At 43.6% G+C, this 10,949-nt stretch overlaps 1 protein-coding gene across 1 annotated transcript in view; it reads left to right on the top strand.

Moving 5' to 3' along the window:
- The window catches only part of gckr (glucokinase (hexokinase 4) regulator), a 12,965-nt gene extending 3,083 nt beyond the window's left edge, over positions 1 to 9,882 (top strand). Inside the window, exons 3-22 of the mRNA XM_061067352.1 lie at positions 2,627 to 2,705; positions 2,835 to 2,901; positions 3,072 to 3,221; positions 3,329 to 3,397; positions 3,571 to 3,639; positions 3,833 to 3,906; positions 4,069 to 4,135; positions 4,245 to 4,298; positions 4,402 to 4,496; positions 4,598 to 4,703; positions 4,864 to 4,982; positions 5,767 to 5,865; positions 6,123 to 6,220; positions 6,347 to 6,423; positions 7,859 to 7,955; positions 8,042 to 8,151; positions 8,252 to 8,329; positions 8,634 to 8,777; positions 9,150 to 9,284; positions 9,377 to 9,882. Coding sequence (XP_060923335.1) covers positions 2,627 to 2,705; positions 2,835 to 2,901; positions 3,072 to 3,221; positions 3,329 to 3,397; positions 3,571 to 3,639; positions 3,833 to 3,906; positions 4,069 to 4,135; positions 4,245 to 4,298; positions 4,402 to 4,496; positions 4,598 to 4,703; positions 4,864 to 4,982; positions 5,767 to 5,865; positions 6,123 to 6,220; positions 6,347 to 6,423; positions 7,859 to 7,955; positions 8,042 to 8,151; positions 8,252 to 8,329; positions 8,634 to 8,777; positions 9,150 to 9,284; positions 9,377 to 9,490 — 1,901 coding nt within the window. The 3' untranslated portion in view covers positions 9,491 to 9,882. The remainder of the gene's footprint in view (positions 1 to 2,626; positions 2,706 to 2,834; positions 2,902 to 3,071; positions 3,222 to 3,328; positions 3,398 to 3,570; positions 3,640 to 3,832; positions 3,907 to 4,068; positions 4,136 to 4,244; positions 4,299 to 4,401; positions 4,497 to 4,597; positions 4,704 to 4,863; positions 4,983 to 5,766; positions 5,866 to 6,122; positions 6,221 to 6,346; positions 6,424 to 7,858; positions 7,956 to 8,041; positions 8,152 to 8,251; positions 8,330 to 8,633; positions 8,778 to 9,149; positions 9,285 to 9,376) is intronic.
- Positions 9,883 to 10,949: the final 1,067 nt, after the last annotated feature.

Here is a 10,949-nt window from a genome sequence, read left to right on the forward strand (position 1 = left end):
GGCTGAAGGTAATCAGCTGATTTAAAGAAGGAAAGAGACGAGTTTCAGAAGCAACAACACTGCAGCGATTGTTACACAAACACAGGGTTTATTTGCTCTAAATAAAAGTCGCACAATAGGAAGGACAACAGACTTTAAATATAGACGACATGAATGCTAATTTTTTCCTTCCATTCTCATTATTCTTAAATGGAAATGAAATGAAAATAAACAGTGTGGAGGTGCCAAGACTCAATCCACTCGATATTGATGTAGAGATTATAAAGGGAGCTGCATGCACATTAAATATTTCAATGTGTAAAGAAACATCAGCCTTCATATACAGCACATAGTAAATACATATACCTGTAAATAATGGATATATTTACTATTGGAAAGTAATGATATGAGTAAGTCACGTCCTTTTATTCATGCAGTTGAGGATATTGATGTGAAACTGATGCGCTGATGAGGAATCTCCACAGAACAGAAGAGCTTCCTAGCAACCGTCAGGAACACAGGGGTCAACTCAGGTGGAGTGCAATTTATTATTTATGAAGAGCTTTCATGAGCGCTGGTTGGAAACATGTTGATTTCAAATGACTTGGTGTAGAAAGTGTAACTCATTAGCTGCTGCAGGAGTCTGAGGCTGCATCATTCAGCGAGGACGGCCGGTGCAATTTGTGACAAATGCTTCGCTGCTCCGAGTCGTTACCGACGCTCGGGCAGAGCTGGAGGCTTGTTCAAGGCGGACATGTTTATTTAAAAAAGCTTTTTAGATTTCTTCAACAACAAGGAGCTTCAGTTGGTTTTGAGCTGAACAAACAGAAAGGAGGAGACTCTTCACTGTCTTCCTGCTGCGATGGAGGAGAAAAGAAAAATCGCTCAGGTTAATTGAGGCGTCGTCTCTGATTGACCGGTGAACTCCGGCTTCAGTCGGCTGAAAACAGACAAACACGTCCCTGACGATTTCCGATTGAATGTGTATCCTCCACTCAATTCAAATTAAACTACAGTGCAGTCGCGAAATCATGTTGTAGATACAAATTAATGTGTTTTCCCATGGCTGCATTAACCATTTATAAGGCCTGAGGGCAAAAATGAACTGCTTGGCCCCCATTTCTGTTAATTCTGCCACCACAGATACAGTTTGCAGACCCACCTCCTCCATGTTATCGAACTGGATCAGTTAAAAACACATTGAGGCTTTCTGTCGTTTTTAGGTCCTTTCAACACTAGCTTAGCCATTAGCAGCTCAATATTTGTCAACGTTAATACCACCAAAGATATCATATATAAACACTAGATGTCTCGGCCGCGTTGCCGGCCAACAGAGTCGAAACGTCACCACATGGCGGCCATCTTGCTGAGGGCGGCTCGCTCACCCATAACATTGTGTTGTAGTGGTGCATACTTTTTAAATAACCATAACTTGCTCAATTTTCAACCGATTTTTAAACTGTTTGGTTTGTTATAAACGTCAGAGATGTAGCTATGACACTGCATACTTATGAATATTTATGTTATTTTTCTAAACAATTTAATAATTTATGCAGTGTCATAACTACATCTCTGACGTTTATAACAAACCAAACAGTTTAAAAATCGGTGACATGTGGTGACATTTTGACTCTATTGGCCGAGGCATCTAGCCTTATATATGTCTATGAATACCACGGTATCCAAATGTCTGTTTTCTGTGAATCCAGTTGTAGTGAGGGCAATCGACCTCACTATCAGGACTGCCAGTGATGAGTCATCTCAGCGCTCCGCATGTTATCTCCTGATTAATGCAGAAACGTGTGAAGTCAGAGCATAGCAAGTGCGTTAAATCCCAGATGGGACTAGACAACATCAACACTCCTACCTTAGGGACGGCTTATTCTGCTAATTAGTAATATATATATCTATCATTATATTTTCTGGACAACAGTATTTTGCCCAAACAAGTGCAGCCATCTTGCCTCATGGACACATTTCATAGCATAAAGCAGTTTGTCAGACATCTGGGCTCCAACCTGCCACATCCTGTCTTTGACTCATCACGCGGCCCCACGCATCAGCTCCGGCGTTACATTGACTCATCGTCGTCTGACATCATTAATAATCTGCGTGAGCGATGCGTAGAACAAATGTGTCACCGAACAGGGAGTCCAGGTGCACGGGATTCAATCTGTGGCAAAATAAATAAATAGAATAAACCGGTAGCGGGTGTTTGCGAAGTGCGAGGAGAAATAATATTGGTCTTTTCTTCGTCGGTGGAACATGATGTGAAAAATGTCCCACGCCGCTGTGATGGCAATTAGCTGGCAGTTCTGAGAGACTGTGGTGGGAGGACGGAGGAGTGAGGCGCTGCAGCAAACACTCACTGCCACTGAAGGAATGTATTAGACGCCACAATCTGCTGGGGTGTCAATATTGTCGCACGGCTTAGAAGCGGTTTGGTCTCTTCTGCACCGAAGGGTTGAAAAACACGTCTGAGAAACGGCTGAACAGATTCCACTGCTGTTGTTTAGTGTATTTACTCTGAGACAAAATAAGATAAAATAAGGAAAAGATTTGTAGCAGCTTCCAAATAAAAAAACAGGTAGAAAGTTATATATTCATGAAACAGTTGAAAGAATGATTTTTTGCTGTTGACCCAAAGCTTCTCCGGGCACTTTGGTGTGGGTGTGTGACGGAGGAATCCACACTTCCTTTCACTCCTGGGTCTCAAAGGTCCTGAAGTGAACTTTGTCACCGCAGATAGAAGCCGACACTCTGTGCTTTTCATTTCCACTCTCTGTCAACTGACAACAACACACGTGGAGCGACTGCAGAGACACAGAAGGACAAACTGTTCCTCGTTGGAAAAGGACAGATTCCTGCACGATGGCGGCGTCAGACCGGACTTGTTGTCTCTCTACAATGCGTGAATGGGAGGTAAATGTTATAAACTGTTAGAGGTTTGTTTAGTTTGCCTAAACCACTTGTTTTACACTTCGGATTTTATAAAGATTTGAAATCATGAAATATCCTCTTAGTATCTAGCTTTAGGCAAAAACTAAAATTGAAATCAACTTAAATACAAAGATTTAACATGAATTTTCAAGTCTCCAGATTATGAGCCATCACTTCCTGTTTCGGAGAAGTCCAATCCCCTGACGCGTGACATTGACCGAGCTCCAGCCGCTGTCATTGTGAGGACGTTACAGGCCTGTGACGCCCAAATGTTCCAAGAAGAGACAGAGGAAACCTACCAGGTACAGGTTTCAACACAGACTGTAGATAAATAAAGACGTTTCTCCTTTGTAAAATGGTGGAAATATATATTTCAAACATTTTGCCCTCGTTTGAATTTCATCTTCAGAGGCTTTTCAGTGACCAAGTGGTGAGAACTGTGATGGAGGTCGCACAGAGGGTGGAGCTCATCCTCAAGGTACCACATCTCTGTCCCCTGTGTGTGTGTGTGTGTTTGTGTGTGTGTGTGTGTGTGTGTGTGTTTGTGTGTGTGTTTGTGTTTGTGTGTGTGTGTGTGTGTTTGTGTGTGTGTTTGTTTGTGCTGGTCAGTCAGGCGTGAGGTTAAAGTGTGTCCTCTTGTTTCTCTAACAGGATCCCCGGGGCAGCCTCGTTGTCCTGAGTGGTTGTGGGACTTCTGGTCGAATGGCTTTTCTCACGGCGGTAAAAAAATCCGGACATGCTTCTTGTGAACAGCTGTGATAAGATTCAAGTTATTTGGCCTCTGGATTTATGAGATTATATAAAAGAGACATTAATTCAGATTTGTTTAGTTGGAAAAAAGGTTTTATTTGTTTCAGGGATAACATGAAAATGACAAATGACTGTTTTGTGTGTGTGTTGTGTGTGTTGTTAGTCGAGCTTCAACAGAGAGCTTGAGAGGCTGAACCAGGGTTTGGTCTACTCCTACATCATCGCAGGAGGAGACAGGTGGTTTGTCATATAAATCAAAATAATAAATATAAATTTATGATCATCAAGAGTCTTATCACATGCATAACAACATATAACATATAAATATTACTTTGTTTGGGAGTATATTATTGTGATAAGAATATATTTCATTAAAATGTTTTCTCTCGTTTTCCACAGAGCTTTACTTTCCTCACATGAAGCTCCTGAGGACGACCCCATGTTGGGCATGCTCAGTCTGAAGAAGGTCAGGGATGTGTGTTTGTGTGTGTGTTTGTGTGTATTTGTGTGCGTGTGCAGAGTATATTATTTATCCTGCATTCTTTTGCCCACATCATGTTTCTGATCCCCTGCAGGCGTGTGAGGGAAAGAAGCGAGTCTTGTTCATCGGCATTTCCTGTGGATTATCAGTAAGGAAGTCACTGTTACTGGTTAAAATCTAAATTCCCAGTGTGTAAACCTGAAGATGAACTCATTCTTCTTCACAAACATTTTTGAATGATTCCTCCACAGGCTCCCTTTGTGGCAGGTCAGCTGGATCTCTGCCTGCAGCACCCAGAGATCTACACTCCTGTGCTGCTTGGCTTCAACGCCGTGCATCAAGCCAAGTGAGTCCACCGGCTTCTTTCATGTTACATCCTGAAAAGAAACTATGAATAATGTTGTATAAAATGCCACTTTGGGATTGTTAAAGTCTTGTCCTGTGTAGGGATGAGCCCATACCCGGCTGCACATTCACATTTCGCAGTGTGGTTGGACGGATGCAGGATCTAGTCGAAACTGGAGAGGCCTTCCTCGTCAACCCGGCGGTCGGGGTGAGACTCATCATGCTCTCGTGCACACGCTGGGATTTCATCTCTATCGCAAAGTGTTCAGGTTGCATTTGAGTCAAAATTAGAAACAAGGGAGCTGTGTGTCTGTGCTACTCTGACTCTCTGTGTGTGTGTGTGTCTGTGTGTGTGTGTGTGTGTTCAGCCCGAAGCCATCAGCGGCTCCTCCAGGATGAAGGGTGGCAGCGCTACGAAGATTCTCCTGGACGTTATCTTGTCTGCTGCTCATGCCGCGACCTTCACCAACACGCCCGTCACACACAAGTGAGCGTGACACCGAGAAACAGCTGAAAATGTCCCGTAAATGGAAAAAACAGTGGCTGCAAATGTAGAAGTAAAACCTTCTAAATGAGGAGGATATCTTTTTAAGATTCTCTAAGATCTAAGTGAAAGTGCACTGGGTCTTCTATCGACCCTCTGTCATGTTCTGGAGTCACCTCACAGCACCTCAACTCTCCGTCCCTGCACCCGAAGGCCCAACATGTCGTTTCCTAAGTGCGTCTCTGTGTCCACATTTCTCACTAACAGCACCTGAAAGATGTGTTCGTGCCCCGGACAAGCTTTTCACATTACTACAGCTCCGTGCAGTTAGAAAGTGTCGCTCCCTCACTGTACATTCACACTTCTTTTCTTTTAAGCCTTTTTTTGTGTGTTTTCATTGTGATTCCAGTGTGTGTTGCTGACCTCTACAGTTCATTGTGGAAACGAGATTCTGTGTAATTACAGTTGACAGCGCTGGTGCAGAAATAAAGACATAACCATAAATGTACTTGCACTATAAAGTAAATGGTGCAAGAACATTTATGGCATTTTGTATAACACAAGAAGAAAATGTTGCAGCACACAGACGACAAACCACAGGATCTGATCTCTCCATTTAACGTTTAAAATAAGGGATAATAAAGCAATTAGCATAGAAATTAGACTTCTAATTTGCTATTTTTACAACATGACAATATATTTCTGTAGTTTCCAACATGTAGATGCATGAGTGTTTGTCCAATCAGCTGCGTCCCTGCCTGTAAAGCTCCCTGGTTTTTTCCAACAGGGGAATCGTGCAGCACATGAGAGAATATGAGAAAACTGTGGATGTCACGTACGCTCAGAGCGAAGGGATAAGTGCTCTGGTGGAAGCAGCTGGACTCAGGTCAGACATCTTTTACGCTTTTACACTGTAACTTATATTTAATAAGGAAAACAGAGCATCGTGGCTTCATGAACATATAGAGGGTAAAAATGCCCATAAACTTAAAAATTGCCTCGTCTGCTCGTTCCAGTTTAGAGTTCCTGTAAAGCTGTTTAAATGTTTCAAATTGGATTTACGGCTCCTATCCTGAAGCCTCCAGATTTTTGTCGATGTGGAACTTGTTTATCTCTGTGTGTGTGTGTTTGTGTGTGTCTCAGTTTGCGGTGTGGAAGGCGTGTGTGTTACCTGGGCTGGGGCTCCCTGGCTGTGCTGGGCCTCATCGATGCCAGTGAGTGTAACCCCACGTTTGGAGCAGGTGAGACGACAAAAACACAAAATCTAGAACAATCTCTATCTTCCTGTTATACTTGGTAATGTGCAAATGATAAATCTTTAAAATTTCCACTCTATCTACTGTCTGTTCCTCGTGTGTGTGTGTCAGACTTTGAAGATATCCGCGGCTTCGTGAGTGGAGGATTCAAGCAGCTGCACAACAATGAAGGTCCCTTAACGTCACTGGTATGTGAAGGGAAACTAAACAAAAGAACTCAATTAGTGGGAATGAACAAGTAATTATTACAAATACCGAACAAAAGGCTCTAATCTGACACAACGCTCCATCGCATTGTGAGAACAGGACGATTCTCCGAGCCTCCTCTGCAGCAGGGCTGTCAGTAGAAGCACTAAACCTGGATTTCTATAGTCACACAATCCAGGACCCTGGATGTAAAGCAGCTAAATGGGATTCAGACATCACTCCTCACACTTGTGCTTTTGCTTTTTCACCGTGACATGTCAAAATGTCTGCTGGGGAAAAGGCCTGTGGGTCTTAAACACGTGTGGAAAATCCTTAGGAAGAATTAAAAGGTTTCAAATCCACTAAGATTCAATTAAAGTGAAATCCAGCTTTCCTCCGGCAGCATGTGAGTCTCTGCTGGATGCGACTTCTACATGAACCCGGCACAGGATTAGTATGAAACACATCCGACTGCACCTGAGACTCCGTCGGACTCCATGTCTCCTTTTAATTAATCTGCTCAAGTCTTTTCATTGCACTGCTGGTTGCTTTCAGTTTGGCTTTAATTTCAACTCCAGGCATGTAGATGTAATAAAATGTAAATAGATCTATATTCTGTTAGATTAAATATTTAAAGCAGCACCAGGCAACTTCTTCTTTCATAAAATAGCAGCTTCAAAAGCAGTTTGATGACTCGTGACTTGAAACAAGGCGAGAGATCAGTTAAAAAGACTCAAGAAGTCATTAAAGACCAGTTTATCTAAAGGAAACTTTTAAAATATCAAGAAGTCTAAACAGAGTTTGGTGTGTTTGTTACACTCCGCCCCCTAGATACACGTTTCTTTACAGATAGAGATCAGTGAAAGCCTCTAAATTAGTCACTATAAAGTTAGTTTAAAGTTAAAATTAACATAAAGACTAAAAAGCCTCGTTAATAATCCGCTGTGACCGATTTGAGTCGTGTTGATAATAACTGGTGGGGACACTAATTACGTTTTATTAATGGATCCAGCTCCATTCACACTGACACATTCATCAGTCAGCGCTCTGAGCAGCCACTCAGCCCGAAATAGATCAGAGGGAGACAAACAACTTGTGTTTAAATCGTAGGATGACGCACTGACTACGTCTCTCGTCCTTTGAATCTCGCTGCTAATGAGTGACTGGGCTTCATTTAAAGGTAACACGTGGTGGGAGGCTCATCTGAGGTGAGAACCTGGGGATGAGAGCAAACTGAAAACCTCAGTTTTGTTAAATATTCATGACTGAGGAAGCGGCGCTCAAAGGAAACAACATCCTCAAGTGTTAATTAATAAGAATTTAACATGAGGAGTGTGTGGGTGGAGTTTTAAACCGATTTGAATCAGCTGCTAGATTTAGGGATTTTACTCTGAGTGTGTTTGTGATTTTTGTATATTTAACACCTGCTCTGATCAGGGTCCTCAGTTCTGCATCTCACATGAGGATTTCCAACGTTTGCTTCTGCCTCACCTCAGTGACCAGGACACTGTTCTTCTTCTCTACACCCACTGCGGTGAGACCACCTTTCAGTTCATGTTTCGATTCCGTCCAGATTTGATCAAAACAACAGCAGGTGTGTTTCACGGCTCCTCTCCACAGACGATGTCGGTGACGTGGTGAAAGTGGCACGAGCGGTGAGAGGAAGGACCTCCAACCTCCACGCTGTTTATCACCACACTGACGGAGACACTGCTGCTGCTGGACTACAAGTATCTGTCCATCCATCACTCTGTCCATCTGTCCATCCATCCATCAGTCTGTCTGTCTCTGTGTCAGTCCATCTAATACACTCTCCATTGTGTTTTGCAGGATGACATCAATAAGCTGTGTTTATCTACACTGAAAATCACTTGGCCGTCATCTGCCTCTGAGAGCTTAGTTCACATGGTACAGCACGCACACACACAGACACACACAGACACACACACACGCACACAGACACACACATTGATTCCCTGACTCACTGGAGCATGCTAAATAACTGTTTTTGCCTCATTTACTCTCGTTTTCTTTGGCTTCCACCCTCCAGCGTTTTTTGCAGAGCCACCAAAGAAAGAGCACACACACGACAGAGGAAGCGTCCGACTTATCTCTAAATGCCCAAACACTGATTTAGTCTTTATTGACTCTTATTTCTCATGTTCATCTTGTTTAGATTTATAGACGACGCCTGTTTCTTTCCCACTCTCAGCAGTGGGAGCTGTCCACCAAGCTGGTGCTGAACGCTGTGAGCACCGGAGCTCACATCTTAAAGGGGAAGATTTACCAGAACCACATGATCGACGTGCAGGTCACCAACAGCAAACTGTACCGCAGAGCCACACGTTTACTCCAGGTACAGACGTGTACACCCCTGAGCAACCTTTTCTTTTACCTTGAAACAGCAGCTGCCAAATATCTGGGGTGCTTCACTGACTCAGAATGAGGAGAACAGTGTCATCAGTGGCAGCTCTCCTGGATCAGGGAGATAAGGATCATGGGTAATATCCACTGTTAGTCGTGTCGCAGTTCAGTGAGTGGAACAGAATTACTCACCACGTGCGGCTACAGGGGGCGCTGTTGCTCAGTTAAAGCGACATAGTGTGGCTTTAAGCTTAGCAGCTGAAGACCCGCCTATTAGATGTATTACTTTCATACTGTGTCTCAATTTTGGGTTTTTCTTTCTTTCTGTTGTCACTGTAAAGCATCTCTCACCCCCCACTTCTAGAAACTGTCTGGCAGTGCTGAGTCCAAGTGTGAGGAGTTTCTCTTGAGGGCGATCTACCGAGCTGACGAGCTGACAGGTGACATCACATCCTCTGACATCACAGCCCGAACCAACGCAGCCAGAGACAGGAGCACGGTGAGGAGCTGGGAAGACGGTGGAGGAAGAGAAAGGAGGACGAGGCTGTAATGTATTTTCTGCTGTGTGTGTGTGTGTGTGTGTGTGTACAGGTTGTCCCCCTGGCTTTGGTCTGCCTGCTCACTGGCTGCTCTGTCTCGGAGGCGGAGTCTCATTTGGAGCAACAGCCAATCATCAGGGAAGCAGTGGAGGCGTGTCTCGCATGATCGTCATCGTCCTCACACACATACAGGACATTCACGTATGGAGAGAATCCCCTCTTCTCCCTGTACAGAGGTCAGAGGTCAACTTTAATGTCCGTCTCAGATACACAGATCTGCTGCAACAGTTTAAATTCCCTCACCTCCTAAATGTAAAACCATGGTTTACCACTAAGGGGCAGAGTTGCACACACTAACCTGCACATGTACTGTATCATAGAATATTGCGTATGCAGTAAAATTTGAAAAATGACAGTAATAAATGTTTATTTGAATGACTGACCAGCTAAAAAAGCAGTTTTAAAAACACAAGTACCTGTTTGTTCATCTGTTTGATTTAACCACTGGATGATGATACTGTTTAAAAAGCAGAAATAAACACACTACATAACATCACATTCAAAGGTTCATGTGGTTTTCTGGAGGTACAGGCTGAGCCGCGTGATGTAAGTCAACCTCAATCCGTCTGTGGCTCAACACACACACACACACACACACACACACACACACACACACACACACACAGGCACACACACAGGCACACTCACAGGTACTGGATTAGTGTGACGTGTATCTTGAGAGCTGTTGAGCAGCTTTGGAAGCACATTTGGAGCCGAGCCGAACACAGATGGGAGGGCACAGAGCACAGGCGGCTCAGGACGGTAAAGTCGACATCAGACATGGATCAGAAAGCACGAGCACGTAATTCTCAAACATTTATATGAACACGTCTTGAAAACATCGATAAAACCAGAGCTGCTGAGGTTTTAAAAGATCAGAGCATCATCTCTCATCAGAATCAGAAGGAAACCAGAAGGAGAATCTGTGGGTTTTGTAGAAGAATCTTTGAGATCCACATTACAGATAGTGTAATGTCAGATTAAAGTAAAATAAACCAATGCACTAGTTCTGCATTTCTTTTATTTATACCAACTTTATTCATTCATTTTCTCTACAGTTACATGATGTTCACTTGGTGATGTCACAGATTGATGGACAGTCAAACAGACCAATAGCAGCATAGGCACATACACACACAAACACACACACACACACACACACACACACACCCACCCTCGGTATAGCTCACTCCGCTCGGTTTGGGTTAAATGAGAGAAAATTGCTCTTCAGAATATCTCCCAGCTTTTTAAAGAGCAGCTTTGATCCACTCCAGCGTCTTTTACCGGCTCCGGATTCTGCTTGACTAACGGCTGAGATGTCAGGAAACAAAAGACGGCCAATTAGGCGTGATCTCCTCCTGTGTTTCTGTCAGTCTGCCCTCGGATAACCATGGATACAGTAAGGCCTCAGTGAAACGCTTCACGCTGTTGTTCCACATGGCTGCTCATACAAACCCTGAATCTGAACCTACAGCATGGAACACACACCTCAGGATGTTTACGTCAAACTCGATTCAGACGGCTGGTAAATACAGAAGATGTTTCTGTGTCAGAACCACAAACAT

This window comes from Limanda limanda, chromosome 23 (assembly GCF_963576545.1).
Source record: "Limanda limanda chromosome 23, fLimLim1.1, whole genome shotgun sequence".
Taxonomy (NCBI): Eukaryota; Metazoa; Chordata; class Actinopteri; order Pleuronectiformes; family Pleuronectidae; genus Limanda; species Limanda limanda.